The sequence below is a fragment of the Ursus americanus genome, chromosome 28 (assembly GCF_024610735.1).
Source record: "Ursus americanus isolate L20-20 chromosome 28, mUrsAme1.1.p, whole genome shotgun sequence".
NCBI lineage: Eukaryota > Metazoa > Chordata > Mammalia > Carnivora > Ursidae > Ursus > Ursus americanus.
In genome coordinates this window covers 1,831,156-1,848,118 of record NC_142154.1, presented here as the reverse complement: position 1 = coordinate 1,848,118, position 16,963 = coordinate 1,831,156, and the positions used below count along the sequence as shown (strand labels likewise).

The following is a 16,963-nucleotide window of genomic DNA, read 5'->3' as shown; positions in this document are numbered from 1 at the left end:
CACCGACTGAGCCAGCCAGGCGCCCCTCTTACACCTTTTCCTCTTCTTTCTGTCCTTCCCTCCTCCCTCCCTTCCTCCCTGGCTTCTTCCAAAGGTAATCTCGGGTCTCTTACAGAACAAAGGCATACACCGTGAGAGAGGTAGAAAGGTCTGTAAGCCCCGAGGGTTTCTTCTTAAGCCGACGCGAGGTGTGCTCTCATTCGCTGCTCTCTCCGGCGGAGAGACGGAGGAAAAGACCACAGGAGGCCGCGCGCTCTGATCCATGCACCCTTTATTCCATGACCGACCGCCGGCCGCATCCAAGCCGCAGTACACGAACTGGCAACCAACCGCCATCGGGCTCTACGACAATCCGAGGCTTACAGCACATTTAAGGCTTTTAAATTTGAAAAGAAAAACTAAAAGAAAACCAAAGAACCCCCGGACCCCAGACCCCCGCCCAAGATGAGTAGTGTAGCGATGGGTAAGCACCGGACATTTCCGGGGCTTCCTCGGTGCAACTCCAGTGTCGAAACCCAAAGAACTCTTAAACTAAAAAGATTAGTTTAGTGAAATTTTCATTACATAAATTCTTCAAAGCATAAACTTGTAATTTTTTTTTGTCTTGGAAATGTTATAAAATTTTTTTAATAGCAAAACATAGGAATAAAAACATATTAACAAAATGTATTCAATCATTTACATTACAAACAAGGGACCCGCAGTTCGTTGTTGTAGCCTGACAAAAGAAAAGTCTCCATTAAGAATCTATGCACAATGTGATTGCAAATATGTACAGTACTTTTAAAAAAGCCTACAAGGAGGACTTTACAGAAGAAAAGTCGGCTAGGCTCTTTGTTAGACCAACCAGACAATCAAAATATTAAAACTCTGTTGACTAGTAATAAATTTACACTTAAAAAAACCCCAGTTTCCTTTTAAGAATATTCCAGTTGTATTTGTACGGTTCCAGGTGATGAAGCTGTTCATAATAGTTCCAGTAAATTACCCTTCCGTGGATTTGTTTGGGGGAGATCGGCGTGGTAACGAAACTTAACAAAGGAATTTTCACCACCCTAGCGTTCCGGTTACACGATCACGGCTTCACAAATGGATCAAACCCATGAATCCAGAGGCTGAGAAAGAGCTTCATGTCAAGTACTGAGAACATGGGTGGAGACAGGGCTGAGTCCTGCGGGAAGGAACCGTCACCCACGGGTACGGCCGAGCAGCACATGCGAGCATCGTCCACACAGCATGGGACACACCGACCGTGCCCGCATCCAGCTCTCATCCCCGTTCCTGCTAGGCAATGATGCTGGGTGTCACCACCGTTCGGTGTCGCGTGCTGTGAGGAGTAGAAGGACCTCGAGAGAGAGAAGACGGGGACGTGCTCGGGTCTCTGATCGGAACACCGAGAGGCGGGTACCTCCCCCGGTGATCAGGCCATACCGCTTTCCAGTTCGCGCATGTGCAAAACAGAGGACCCGTGTGTTCACAGTAAGTGAGGTAAAGTCACGGTGTCTCCTTCAGGAATTTGGCAGTTCGTGGGATATGAACTGTTTCAGTCTTTCCAGGTATTGTGCGTAAAGCTCTATGTCGTTGTGCCCAGCCCCTTCAACCCACAGCGGCTCCACGGCGCGGGGACAGCGCTCGTACATGGCCAGGCCGTGGGAGAAATCGATGACCTCGTCCTCTGTACCGTGAATGACCAGCACAGGCGAGGTGACCTTAGAGATCTTGTCAATGCTGCAAAACAGAACAGGGGCAGGGAGAGAGGCTCCGTTAGTGATGCCCACGGACAGCGTACGTCGCATCTGACTGCCCGACGGTAACTCCGGGGTTTCCCCTCATTTTTCTAGTGATTCATTTTTTTTTCCTAAATAAACTTTTCATTTGGGGCATAATTTTGGCTTTACAGGAAAGGTGCAAAGTTAACGGAGTCCCCGTACACCCCCAGCCTGTCTCCCGTAAGGCTAACACCACGCGTTGCCAGGACACGTCTGTCAAAACCGAGAAACCAATGTCAGGGCGCCACCATGAACGAAACCCCGTACCTTGCCTGGATTTTGTTAGTTTTCCCACGGATGCCTTTTTTCTGCTCCAGGATCCAGTCAAGGACACCACGCGGCCTCTGGCCATTGTGTGCTCGTTGAAGTACGGTATTAAAACAGAACTCCTAAAGCCACCAGACTAACCATCCAGTGGCTAATGTTTCTGATGCAGTCATATTTGTGAGAGAGGATTCTTAAAAGAAAAATAAACAGGCCAGAACTTGACTCGTCCGACAGAGCGTCTCTTCAGAAAGGGAACACCTAATCCTCGCCGTCCGCGTTTGCAGCCTTCTGGGCGAGATCACGTCAGCACCGGCTCGCAAGGTCCTGCAAACCCCAGCTCAGAAATGCTCATGCCTCCTTGTCTGTAAAACCGGGCCACTTGGCCTGAAAACGTAATGCAGTGCCTGGCTTGGAGTCTCAATGATCTCAGACTGTTTACACGAACGGAATCTACCCTCAAAGGATGCATATTTCAGGATCTTTAAGAGAATGCGCTGCGGGCTCTGCAAACATTTCCCAGAGAGGAATCTGAGACGTCGGCCTTGTTAGCGGGCCGCGCAGGCGACCTCTCCCACGGAGGGTACCGCCGTTTAACCTACGGACGCAGCAAGAGGGGCGGACCCGCCCGGCTGTCCTGGCACCAAAGCCCCCCGACTCGTGACTTCTGCATCAGATCCCAGCCAAAGCTCCGAAAGGACACCCGATGGTAACGATGCGTGGGGACAGGGCTGCTCGCGGGAACAACCAACACGGAAGACACATTTTCGACAGCCAGGCGCTCTGCGCTTCACATGCAAAAACCTCACTGAGTCTCCAACGGGCCCCAGGAGACCGGACAGCCTGGCTCTGCATGACCGAGGACGGCACCCAGGCCAGGGAGGGATTAATACCGCCGGCCTGAGCCTGTGCTGTGAACAGCACCTCGCACCGAGGGCACGGCCCAGAAACCCACAGACAAGTGTCCCAGAACCTTTATCAGCAACTTGTGATGCCACCCACCACTCCGGGACATGCCAGCGAGACGGAAAACCACCGGCCGTGGGATCTGCCACGGTCAGAGCCACGGGCAGAGGCACAGGCAGGTCCCAGATCAGGATGCATGCTCAGAAACCCATTTTTCTCCTATCTAATTTTAACGAGACTTCGCCTTCTGAGAATGTGGGAAGTCCAATTATATTCAATTAAAAAGAGGTTTCCTGGCAGAGCGGGCCTGGGGCTGCGCTCCGTGGTGCACAAGGTCGCGGGAGAATCTCTACGGCCCGAGCGCGCGTCTCAAGCTGAATGCTTGCGTCTGGTTCTCGATGGAAAGGACGTAAAGGAAGAGAAGCTACAAACCAAATAACGACCAGGGCTCCTCTTTCGCTGTTTGTCGTATTAAGAGGAAACAGGGAGTCCCTTCCTTCAGAGAGGGCACAAGCAGAGCTAGTTGTGCCCTTCAGCGGCCGCAGGCCCCGTGAGGACGCCTACCGAGTTCGGTCAGTCCTGGAGCGCGGTGTGCCTGCTCGTGCTGCAGGAGCTACCGTGTTCACGCTCCGGGGCACGGCACGGGAGGGATGGCCTTCTGGGCGGGGTCCACACCCCCACCTTAATGCAGCGAACTGCTCACCTCCGTCAGCCTCAGCGTCCTAATCTGTAAAGTGAGTACTTGGTGACTTGACCCACTTCTCCCGGACGCTGGGAAGACGACGTGCGGTGAGCAGCAGGGGGGACCTGGTTAGCGCTACTGGCCTATCAGACAAACCCAGGAAAGATCCGTGGCTGCTTTGTTGTTAATTAATACGCTGCGATTAGTCGCCATGGCTGTATTTTAAGGTATATGTCAATTTAAGAGTCAGGAAACCACCTATTCATTTTGTTGCCATGGTAACTCCTAGCATCGCCTCCCACAAACACGCTAAACATCCCCCTCTCCACAAACTGGCCTCTCATTACCCACTCGGCACAAATAAGGCCACAGCTGAGCCGCACATCTGCCCTACTTAGCACGCCCGGCCACGCCAGCGGGAATCGCGGCGAGGTCAGCGCGCTCACGAGGCTGGATTTCCCCGCGTGTGGGTACCAACCGCGCAGAACTGAAGTTCACCCAAGGTGCTAACAGAGGCTTCTTTTTGTCGGAGGAGGACAGGCTGTGCGGCGGAGGTCTGCGTAAGCAAGCAACGCTCGGGCCCCTCCAGAAAGAGGAGAACAACAGCCAGGAGTGGGTCGATCGAAAGCCTGAAACTGGGCTTTATTTCTGCACAGGCATTTCCCACAAAACGGCCATACGAGCCGGCCAGTCCTGCCCGAGCCACCTCAGACTTGCCTTAGCCACGCGCGATGGGGACAGCTGAGGGGTCAAATAGTTTTATGGAAAACACTTTCCTCAACTCGGATTTAAAAAAAAAAAAAAAAAGTAAAATTTTCAAACGGAGGTATTCAAGATGCCACCGGCTCCCTGATTTGCATTGAAGAATACGGAGATGACCCACTTCTCCTCCTTCCGTCAGTGGGATGAGCAAGCGGCAGGGACGGGCCGGGCGGACCCAGCCGTGGGCTCCCGTCCACGTGCTCCCACAGGAGAGCTGGGGAGCAGGTGGGAGTGAATAGCTCCCCGGGGTCTGTCCCCTACCAGGATGGTGGCCTGTCACCAAAGCACAGAGGTTACTGGCCTGCAGCGCCCCCCCCTTTCCCCTCCCCTGCACGGTCTCACTGAAAGAGGAAGAGGTTCTCAAATTGAGGGTACCCGCGGTCTCTGTGTGCGTGTGGAGACCGCGAAGGGCCTCACGATACATCCTGCATTTAGCTCTCCACAACTGCACCACACACGCCCACCTGCGTGAACGAGCGAGTACGGACGGTGCTTTGTTCCAGGACACGTGGGCCCTTTCGGTTTCATCTTGCACGTACAGCTGAGTCCATTAACCCTGGACGTCAGTATGCGCAAGGTCCTTACACGTCATCTGGGAGAGCTACACAGAGGAGTCGGGCCCAGAGGACAAAGTCTCTGGCCGGTGGCTGTGTCACCGTCACGGCCCTCCCCGAGGTGCCCAGCACAGGCTCTGACGCGTGGCTGCGTTCAGGAAAGACTGACCACTGGCCCGCAGCTCGTGGTGGCATCTGAGCCCGGGTCACTGGGCGCCCGGCCCCTGCTGCAGACGTGTGAGCTTACCTGGGGAAAGCGTCAAAGCAGTACGTTTTCCTGGTATCCGGGAATGCCACGCGCAGGCCCGACATCAGAGGCGAGTGGAGAATGACGGCGGCACACTCGTACCTCGAGGCCAGGTCTACCGTGGGGACGGTCCCGATGCTCTGGCCATACAGAATGATGTTCTCGGGACTCACGCCGTACCTGGAGGGAAGTCAGAGGGTGCACGCCGTGAGCGACGGGCCGAAGACAGAGCAGACAAAACGGCTGAAACTCACAAAACTCCCACCGCTACCGGTTTACAAAGACGTGACCTAACGTGTTCACTTCAGCTCAGAGTCAACGTGAACTTCACACACACGCATGTGAGGGGCCTGTCTCAGGAAGAAGGGATGGGATTCTGTCTTCCACGACATTTTGTGAAAATAATGAACACGACATGTTTGGGGCTGGGAAGTAATGAAATCAATGCATCATAAATCCCATTTCCTAGTTCCAGAGTCCTTCATTTCCTATTCTCCCCTCTTCAGAGTTTCTCTGATAATCACCAATTTCAGTATTTCTGAAATAAAAGCAAAAGACCGTCTGGCAAGTTGTACTATTTTTATTTCGAGCCCTTCAAGTGAGGTTTTAATAAAATATGAAAGTTATGAACATTTATCAGAAAAAGGTACTGAGAGACGATTAATCTAAAGACAAATCTAGTTTCTTCAGCCTCTCCTTGGGGCTAGACCCTCGCGAGCCTTCCCATCCGCCGCGGTCTCCCGATCCACTCTGCCGGGCGTTCAGTTGGCGCCGGCCACGCTCCCCGGCCCCCGCGGCCTGCGGTGAACACAGGCCTGAGCTCCGGCCAGAGGAATGGGAGCAGAACGACAGAGCAGCCTGGGGGTCGCACCTTGGAGCAGGGTGTGCTCCCCTCCTTGTTGGCAGGAAGCAGACGGACGCGGAAGAATGTAGCAAAGGCGAAGACGTCAACAAGGTCGGGGGTGAGCAAGGACCTGGGAGGGCAGCTCTGTCACTGCTGTGGGCGTACAAACCGGTACGAGCACCTGGGATAATCGTCTCATCTCATCTGGTCAAGCTGAAGCCCGTGAGCGACAATTTCACTTTTCGGCATAAATACCTACCGTAGCTCCCAGGGCGACAGGAAGTTTGCTCTGATAACAGCCTTCAGTGACAGGAACTGTCGGCCGGTCACGGAGGGCACGGCGAGATTTCAGCCCAGCTCTCTCTCCCTCCAGCTCCCCGAAATGCCACAGGAAAATGGGGGTTCTTAAGAAGGAAATCAGGGAGGGAATGGCCATTTCTGGCGGGGACACACCGTCTTTATGGAGAGCTGGCGTCTGAGCTGTACCACGAGGGCAGACAGCCCTTGAACCGTGGGGGATAAAAAGGGCTTTCTCCTTGAGCAGCGTCAGGTGCGCGCGGAGCAGTGCGGGAAAGCGAGGAACAGGTGCGGACTCCAGCGTATGGCTGGGGCCGGGGCGGGGGGAGGGCCACAGAGCCGAGACAGAGCCAGGCAGGCCAGCAGGGGCTCATCGGGCAGCAACCTGAATGTGCGAAGGGTTAGAGCTTGTCCTGGAGACGAGGAGGGGCCCGGGAGGCATCCAAGGCCGAGGTGACAGGAGCAAAAGCTAGTGCTCTGAGAAGAGTCCCCTTTCAGTGGCATGAGGGATGGATGACAGAAGCGTGCCAAAAGGAGGCAGGGAGACAGACGAGGGATGATTAAGAATCACACGGGGCGCCCGGGTGCCTCAGTCAGTGAAGCGTCTGTCTTCAGCTCAGGTCATGATCCCAGGGTCCTGGGATCGAGCCCCTCACATCATCGGGCTCCCTGCTCGGTAGGGAGCCTGCTTCTCCCTCTGCCCCTCCTCTCTCTCAAATAAACAAATAAAATCTTAAAAAAAAAAAAAAAAGATCATACGAGAGAGAGGGAACAAAAGAATATGAGAAAATTTAAAAAACCAACAGAAGAAAGAGATGCTCTCTCCTCCTGCAGACACAGGTGCTCAGAACGCAGGTCTGCCCTCTCTTTCTAGGGGGACGTGTCTGTGCGGCCCCAGCCCCTGGAACCTGGCACCAGCCAAAGCAACTGTGTCCCAGGATGAAGGTCTCAGGGGTCCTTGCCTGGGGCAGGAGCAGTTGGAAGGGCAGGTTATTATAAAATGATCAGCAAAAGGATTTTGAGGGAGAGGTATGAGCAAGGAACGGCTGGCCATAGCACCCTGGACCCCAAATCCCAAAGTCCGAGAGCCCCTCAATGAGGCTGGAACGATGAGGGGCCCCAGGGAGGAGCACTTGTCATGCGTGGCAGACCGCCGCACAGGAAAATGCGCTCACTGAGGGCAGGCCATCCAGGCGCCCACCGTCGCGGGAGCTCCTTCCATCGTGGACGGGGAGGCCCATTTCAGCAGGAGTTTTCAATCCAGGGCTCAGGGACCCTTGAGGGGAGCAGAGGTAAGACTGGGGTCCCCTCCTCCCTCTACAATTTTCATCAGATTCCTCAAGTTGTCTTTGACCCCCCCCCCACTAAAGCACAATGGCCACTGGCTACTTCCTGGGATGGGGAAGTTGTGGGGGGTCAGAGAACACCCAGAGAGAGAAGAAACCCCACATCTGGAGTGTGGGTCCTCCCTTTGCTTTCAGTTACAAACAAACAAGTCATCAATCAAAGAAAAAGAGAAGAGGAGGAGAAAACTGGGAACTGAAGGCTGAGGATGAAGAGACCATTAATACCAAGGGTGGCAAACGCAGTACGGGCCTCCCCTGTCAGCACGGCGTCACCTAGCCTCCCCCTCCTTGGCCCAACCCGCAGGCTGGCGAGGAGCGCACGGGACAGCCAGCACGGTGATGAGCAAGTATTAGCTCCGCTCCATCATCACGGCCGGACCTATGCTGCCAGGACCCTGTCTTCCACACAAGCCTCCCCGGACTTGGGTCCCTCCCTCCCCCGTCTGGAACAAAGAAGGGAGCAATGAGCCCACACCCAAGGGGCCTGGCCTGCCGGCTGCGTCAGCCTTCTCTTCCGAGGGTCCCGAATCCATCCATCCTCGCACACTGTGATCTTACAGAGAGGCTGGAGCCGCTTCACGGGAAGACTTGGCTCCTGGCTTCCCGCTGGCCCGCACCTGACGCCCAGTACCAGCCTCTACAAATCGCAGCTCTCACGTACAGACTCACGCCCCTGGTCACAACAGCGCTCTGGACTCAAAGCTTCCACTCAAAAACTTCACCAGGTAAAACCCAAAAACACCAGCCATAAAGGGAAAACACAATTATCACATTAAAGTCAAGAACTTCTGCTCATCCAAAGACCCCGTGAGAAAGTGAAAAGGCAGGTCTCCGAATGGGAAAGACACCTGCCACACCACACGACCAACCAAGGGCTCAGTTCTAGAATCTATAGAGAATTACTACAAAGTGAGAAAAGACAACGAAACAAAGAAAAAAGGCCATTTTACAGAATGAGCATTTTATAAAAGAAGAAATCTAAAATGGCAGGGAGGGAGGGTGGAGGGGACAGTCCGCTTCATTAGGAAAAAGGGAACTGCAAATTAACGCCATCATGTGATGCCGGCAAAGACTGACAGGTGGATGGTACCAAGTGTTGACAAAGACGTGAACCACGGACACCGTCCTTCACTCCTGACGGGCGGTAAGTGGACACAACCACTCTGGAAACACCTGGCAACCCTCCGTGGAAGAGAAGATGTGGGAACACGCACCTGGTGACCTGGTGATTCTACTCCCGGCCACATATGCCACAGCAACAGGCACTCACGTTCGCCGGGAAGCACATGCAGCACTGTGTGTGGGCATGTGTCTACACGGCCGGAGACAGCCCTGCCGAGCATCAGCAGCCGGGTGGATTCAGAAGCCGTGGGGCAGCCGTGCAAGAGCATGCCGCACCCATGGCCCCGAAGTGTGTGGGCAAAGGGGGCAGACGGTGCGGAACACACCCTACAGCGTCACCTGCAGAAACGCAACCCCACCCCGACCAAGCTGGATTGTTTGGGGACAGTTCACCGGGTTGTCAGCCCAGGAGGCAAAGCAGGGAAGGGAAGCCTTACAAGTGAGGACCGCGGTGAGGGACGGTTAAGGACGGGGACCAGAAAGAAGCGTGGGGACTGGGAGGAAGCACGTCATTTTACAGACCTTCCTATCTGGCTGATCTATTTTGCAACAAAAAAACATGGTTTGTAAGTTCACCAGAGAGGGGTGCCTGGTGGTTCAGTCGGGGAAGCGTCTGCGTTCGGCTCAGGCTGTGATCCCAGGTCCTGGAATCGAGTCCTGCGTCAGGCTCTCTGTTCAGCGGGGAGCCTGATTCTCCCTCTTCCCACCCCCCAACCCATGCTTGTGCTCTCTCTCTTTCTCTCAAATAAATAAATAAAATCTTAAAAAAAAAAAAAGTTCACCAGGTAGTTCAGATACGGAGACAGCCCTCACAAGCCCTGTTACAACTCACGGAAGATTTCGTGCTAAAAATAAAGCTCATAAGGAAACATGAGGCCGTTAAAATTATGTCTCATAAAGACAGTGTAGGAAGAACTCATGTTACCGCGTTCAGTAAAAAGCACTCTATGAAAACAGGGTCACAATAATGTTCCTTAGAACAACATCTATAAATGGAAAAGGGACCTGAGACCTGAAATCAATATACTAAAATGGAAATGATGCTTACCTTCATTCAGGTAGTGAGAATTTTCATTTCCCCCTTTTGTTTTTCGAAGTAATCTCTATGCCCAACATGGGGCTTGAACTCACAGCCCCAAGATCCAGACTGACGCGCTCCACCGACTGAGTCAGCCAGGTAGCCCTCATTTCTAACCTCTGATTTTCTCTAATTACTAGGTACTGACTTGTTTAAAACAATCAATGATGGGAGCAGTATTGTCAGGTCTTTCTGCAAAGGGTCGATACGCACTTTGCTCAGTGCCAGGGTTCTGGTGCTGGAAGGGTTTTGCAAACTGTAGAGTGCTGGTCCAGTGTTCACGATTGTTAGTATTACGTTCGAGATTTGCCCACTACTATTTCCTGTCTTTACTAGGGCTGTGTGACGACAAATGAGGAGCTGGAGAAGGGGCCAGGTGAGAAGGCAAGTACTTCTTGGAAGGCATCAAAGATTTTCGGTGACACTTGTCAGGGGCTTCTGTTCCCACACTCCCCTTTGTGGAGGAGGACCCTCAAGTGTGTCCTTTCCACTGTACCACAACGGGTTTTGTTTCGGGCAGAAAAAAAGTACAAGATCGATAACCTCTATACCAATGGTTCCAAACTGAGAAGTATCTGAATTTCTTGGGAATTAAAAAAAATCGTAAATTCCCTTACGGAGAAATTTGCCATACGTAGACGTTCCAGTGGGTTTGTGGATTCCTCAGACTACACGTTGATGGATACAGAGTAGAAAGGGTAGGACCAGATCCTAAAGCCCCTTTAGCTCTCAAATTAAACAGACAGAGGGAAAACAGAGCCAGTAAACGGACTCTACTTACGGAGTTGTGTGAAACACAGGCCATTCTAAGTTCATAGCTTTAAAAACACATGGCAGAGCAAGTGACACGTACTCTTTCAAAAACATCGAAGATCCCCACGTCCTACCCCGCCATTCTAAAATGAAGCGCTCGTGAAGTCCTACCGCCTGGAACAGACGGTGTTGCAGCGGGCAGAACACAGGCTCACAGGCGTTCAGCCTCGGCACCCGCGTCTCTTCTCGCTAAGAACGCAAGACACAGCCCGCGAGGAGAGGGAGCAACAGGGCAGCCGCAGGTAGATCGCGCCAGGCGAAAGCTGGCAGGGGGAGGGCGCCAGGTGAGCCACGCGGCGGGGCAAGCGGCAGGTCCGCGGACGGGGAGACGAGGGTGGACTCGGCCTCAGGAGGGCTGCGTGTGTGGGCCGGGCAGGACAGGGAAACCAAACACGCACCCACAAGCCCGGGCACAGCCGGGCGGCAGCAGGGCCTCTGCCATCAGACCGGGAGGGAGCGCCATGCAGAGGTGAGGGCTCACGGGGCATCTGCGGAGCAGGTGCACACAGGTAAGGAAATCGCCCGCGGAGGGAAAGACGCGAGTTCGGGAGAACTGGGGTGCCAGCCCACCTGTGTGCTCATAGGGCACCTGATGGCACGGAGCCGGGGGGCACAGGCTGGGTGGGGTCTGATAAAAAAATAAATAAAACAGGAAAAGTCAGCCTGCACACAGTCACAGAGACCCGCCACCGCGCTGTGACGTGGGCCGCCAGGGGGTCGGGACGGGCGGCGGGGTGCCAGTGGGGAAGGTGTTACTACCTCCCACGGTGTGAAGACCAAGGTGTGCGGGCGTCGGGGAAACATGCTCTTCTCCCACGTCCCCACCGTGCACCAGACTTACTCTCCCCTCCTTCCTCCTCCTCCTCGAACACCCCGTGGGGCCCCACCCTGTCCTGCAGTCTCCTCTCTCCACGTGCATGCCCCCGCGGGCCGCGTCCAGGCCACAGCCCAGCAGGGCACCTGACGCACAGGAACGGCAGCACCCTGACTGTGTGCGGAGTACGTGGGCTTCCAACGCGAGCTCACGCACTGACACCTCGGCTCAGCTCCCAGCCCAGCGCAGCCCTTTCTACCAGCATTTCCCCCCCACCGATGGCCCCATCGCTTCACACTCAATGCCACCCACACCGGACACTTGCTAGTCCCTCCCGAATCTTCCCCTCTCCCCCCATCGCCACACCAGAACCTCCACTGCCCGGGCTTCAGGGTGAGGGTGATTTCTCAGGCCTCTCTCCCCGTGCCCCTCACATACTCTCAGTCACTAAGTCCTGCCATTTCTGCCTCTGAGACGTTTGCCGGATGATCTCGTTCCTGACAGCACGTCAGCCCACTCTGTGGTTGCTTCCTGTGGTCGATCGAACAGGATCTGCCTGTCAGTTCGGCACATGAACGAGCATGAACACCACCACTGGCACCCAGGGTCTGTTGCTCACAGGTCTTTCTGGAATGCTGGCCATCACTGCCTCTACCTACCCCCGGGAGGCTCACACTGCCCGGAGGGCTGCTGACGACTCAAACCACCCACCTGTCCTGCCCCATCCTTCTGGTTGGTGTGTCTCGAGCCACGGCTGGCGAGGAGGCGTGTGTCCTAGTTCCCAGCTGCTGACCTGGTTTCCATCCTGCACACACCTGCTCCTCACTGAGCCTGTCACCCCCACTGCTGACCCCGCCTCGTCTCTCTCGGACCTGTCTTTGCCCCCATTCCACCGTCTGAGCTGCCGCACGATGACGTTCCCCACCCCATTCCATTCCTATCGGAGCAGACATCTCCATTTAAAAGAGAGACAGACAGGGCGTCTGGCTGGCTCAGTCTGTGCAGCAGGTGACTCTTCATCTCGGGGTTGTAAGTTTGAGCCCCATGTTGGGCGTATGAGATTACGGAAAAACAAAATCTTTAAAAAAAACAAGAGAGAGACAGAGAGAAAAGAAGAAACCCGTGTCATGCTAGTTTGCTCATCACACCCCTTCTGCAAACCACTAGGCTCGGGGTAGAAGTCCACGTACTCAGCTAACCTCCCCAATCTGGCCCCACCTCACTATTACAACCTTTTGTTTTCTCTCCAAATGAACCCTCTCCTGCAGTTAGACTCCTCGCTGGGTCATGAACAGACCCTGCCTGGAAGTCTCCGGGGTCCCACCTCCTTCACACACGTCTCCTGAACACGGGTCTGCGTGCGCTCCTTTCCCTCCTGACCACCCACGCGAGTACGCAGTGGCGTGACGGTGTGTGTGATCGACCACCATGAAACTGTAAGCCCCACGCGGGGGAGACAAACCAAACCCACGCTCGGGGCTCCCCTGGATACCTCAGAGGCGTTCCTTCCTTGGAATAGAACGTGGTTCCAGCCAAAGGCTGTTTTCCGACCGATCACAACTGAATTCCACGTATTGTTATCATTCGATGGCTAGATAATGCCCTCGAAGCTCGGCATCTTCTTGAGGATCTGGGTAGAAGCTTCTGGAATCTCCTGTCTGCAAACCAGCGGGGATGAGTTGGTCCATCAAGGATCACAACAACAGCACCATGTCTTAGGCGTGATGTAAGATTTACTTAGGACACAACGCAGGAAACTCAAGTCTCCCGAATTTTGCCAGGGGAAAGCCGCACCCCGAATAACCACACCCTGGAAACCTACAATCCCCCCCCCACACACACACAATCTCTCCAAGTGTCTACCACCTTCCTGCGTCACAAGCGATGTCAGGTTCCGGCTGGCCACCCCCAGCGTAGGTCTCTGCTCCCATCCGCACCCAGGATGTGCCCCGGGAGCCCCGGCAGCCTGGGCGGCAAAGGCCAGAGCCCGGCAGGCGTGTCCTGTGGGAACGATCCCCTCGCTGAGAACGTAGAACCTGTTTGTTTTCCTTTTAACGTGAGGCTTTCTTTTCCGTCTACAAACACGAACGGGCGGTGCACCACCACCCCCCCCCCCGAAGACGCACTGCATCCTGTTTAAGTTAATGGACCTTGACTTTGCCCTGTGTCGAGAGCATGTCTACTTATCTTCACAAGAAGCGTGCTTGGCATCGTTCCACCGACTTTGAAGTCGATATTTTAAATATTTCGGAGCTAGAATTCCTGGTGGAAATATCTTGAGATGTAGGACAAAGATAAATGCACACGGTAACGTGAATGTTAACTGAAGGATGAGGCCGGGGATGCAGAGGAACCCCAATAAACTTTAGGGCCGGGCCTCAGAGGGAAAGGCTCGCCCGTGCAGGGAAGCAGGTGCGTGAATAGGGCCTGCCAACAGCCACAGGCACAGAAACAGTAAACCAATCTTTTACTTTCTGTAGCCAAAGCTTAACAAATGTGTGCCTTATATTGTAATTATGAGGAAGATAAAAAAAGCATCACCCAAAACATGTTTATTTCCCCTTTTAAAAAATACACCTGTGTAGGTTTAGACTTTTTTTTTTAATGTTATACACGATGTTTCACAAACAGATTTCTATTGGTCATTAATTCCAATGATGAAAAGCAAAGGAGACACATTTTAAAGTATCCATTGCATTAGTGCTATTTGAGAAAATTAAAAATTTTAAAGGTTGGTGATGTCAACTATGTATTCTTTTCTTCTGATCAAGGGACTTTGGTTAATAGAGACACTTACAAACAAGACGATTATAACCTCGGGAAGTTCTACTGACTGAGCGTGTTCAAGGTATTTTCTCAACGCTGGCTATAGAATAAAACATGCCAAATGCAACATTAAAAGTGGCCTCATTCACTTGAAGTAACAGTGAACTGGAGAGAAACAATGGGCTCCAGGGTTAGGAGTCTTTGGGGAAACAAAGAACAAAATGTGATTCAAACCAAGAAAGAACACGAAAACCAAGTCGAAGTTTAGGCACAACGAGTATCTTGGTCAGCAGGTCTCTCAGAGCACAGGGAGGGAGTGCTCGAAATGGGGACTGGGGGGGGGGGGTCGGCGTCAGGACGTGCAGAGGCAAAGCCGGACGCCCTGGCAAAGAAGGGAGGGGACACAGCCTGGCCGGCAGAGGTGAAGGGTCACTTCCAGAAGCAGAGGGACGCCAAAGAAGGCGCAGCCCAGGATGGCAGGGTTGGGGGAACACGCACGAGATCCCAGGACGGGGCCCGGGGACAACGGGAAGGAAGAAGCCGGTGGGACTGAAGTGCTCGGAGCGGCTCACATCACATGTGTCCGCAGCAAGTCCCGCTGGGGGCGAGGCAGACCGAAAACAGTCCCGCAGCTAAGGGTAGGGGATGGTGGGCGTGTGGAATTCTGTTTGTTTTGTTAGAAAGTACGTCTGGGAGGACACAGCCTCAAGTAACTGCAGGGCGTCTCAGGAAGGCAGGTAAAAGTCAGACTCTCAGGGCACTGGAAGAAAAATCTTCCCGGGGTGCCTGGCTGGCTCAGCTGGGGGAACAGTGCCACTGGCGATCTCGGGGTCGTGAGTCTGAGCCCCACGCTGGGGGGACAGATGACTTAAAAATAAAATCTTTAAATAAAGAAAAATCTTCCTGAAATTGTTTTGGTTTCTACGCGACGCAGACCAGGCCCTGGGCGCTCGTCATCCTCCCTTGTGCCAGGACTCGGAGGCAGCCGAGCAGGCGGGAGACAGTGGCCGGGAAGAGCCGTCCGGGCCGGGAGCAACGGGTGGGACCAGACAGCCCTGGTCCCACGGAGATGGACGGACCCAAACTGAAACCTGCAGACACCAAGACAGCGTGTCCTCTTCTTGAATGGACCACTGTGACGACGACATAGGGCGGGGGACACCACGGGCATTCCAGGAAAACACACCCTGCAGGCACTCACAGACCTCCAAACACGTCAAGACTGCGTTGTCCGAGCTCGATAAAGCAGCACGCTCTTCGGGGACGACCTTTCTCCTACGCGGGATGTCTGAGATCACCTTCCGAACGGGGGTGCAGGGAAGGGCTCTCTGCATCAGGCCCAAACCCACCCTCAAGCCAACTTCGTTCTTTCTGACATTCTAGACTGTTCTCTGCTCCCGCAGCACTGTCTCTGTGTCACAGCAAAAATAAACAAGACCTGGCATGACTTAATTTTAATTTAAAAAAAAAATCACTTTTCAGAGGAAAAGACAGAATCCTACAGATTATAAAACCAACTCCTTAGACGTGTTACAATTAAGAGGGAATAATTTGCCTGAGCTTGCTTGAGTGGAATTGTGCATGGAATTGTGGGAATAATTTGCGTGAGCTTGCTTGAGTGGAATTGTGCATGGAATTGTGGGAATAATTTGCGTGAGCTTGCTTGAGTGGAATTGTGCATGGAATTGTTTTAATAATAACTGAGGCTCTCCTGGTGCTCTCTGATTACCTACCGTGTTGGGAAGGCCAGAAAATGCCGCCCTGCCCCCTCCAGCTGCACGAATACCTGGAAACGGTTAGAATACCAGCTACTCTACTTTTCCGAGAGGATTACACGAGCGGGCTTAGGTAAAACATCCGGCACAGGATTCCGACCAGAGCAGCCATTTAGTAAATAGCACGTCTGTCCCACTAAATACCAACAGAGACAGACACTTGGCCAAACAAAGCCTCACGGAATCTGCCTATTCCACATCCAAGAAACACAGCCGAAAGGAAGGTAGACATCTCATGAAATCTCTGCGACAGGGAGAAACAAAAAATCTAATTTCAGGGGCGCGTGGGTGGCTCAGTCGGTGAAGCGTCTGCCTTCGGCTCAGGTCATGATCTCGGGGTCCTGGCATGGAGCCCCGTGTCGGGCTCCCTGCTCAGCGGGGGTCTGCTTCTCCCTCTGCCTCTGCTCCTGCTCTCTCTGTCACTCTCTCTCAAATAAATAAAATCTTTTTAAAAAAATCTAATTTCATGATCTACCTGGTTGCCAAGGCTGAACATTCTTTCTTAAAACTGGACACTCAAGAATGCGATTCCTAATTATTTCACCCCACTGTGAGGTGAGTCCTCACAGCAGCTGTGGTCCACAAGACACGGGACCCACCCAAGTTGGCGAGTCTGCCCGGCTCGACATTGACTTGTGCATACCAGCGATCTGGGAACGCCGACCACAAAGGCTTCCATCCCATCACTAAGACTGCCGACATCCCCCAGGGGATCCTTGGACGGTCACATTCCAGGGACAGGACACTTCTGAGCTGCTGTGTCTTTTCAGAGCACCCCTCTGTCTCCGTGCCCTGGAGCAGGCGGTGTGAACACATACCCAGGGTGACCCCTGCAGGGATGGGCGAAGCTGGAACCAGGACAGTCAATCCACATTTTCCAGGATGCCTGTGCCCCTTCTGCTGAGCCCGGGGGAGGTCACATGC

At 53.7% G+C, this 16,963-nt stretch overlaps 1 protein-coding gene across 1 annotated transcript in view; it reads right to left on the bottom strand.

The window, feature by feature from the left end:
• Nucleotides 1-254: 254 nt before the first annotated feature.
• ABHD17C (abhydrolase domain containing 17C, depalmitoylase) overlaps nucleotides 255-16,963 on the bottom strand; it is a 46,410-nt gene continuing 29,701 nt past the window's right edge. The window contains exons 2-3 of the mRNA XM_045813017.2: nucleotides 5,185-5,364; nucleotides 255-1,728 (exon numbers count right to left, since the gene is read on the bottom strand). Of these exons, the coding sequence (XP_045668973.2) occupies nucleotides 1,509-1,728; nucleotides 5,185-5,364 (400 nt within the window). The 3' untranslated portion in view covers nucleotides 255-1,508. The remainder of the gene's footprint in view (nucleotides 1,729-5,184; nucleotides 5,365-16,963) is intronic.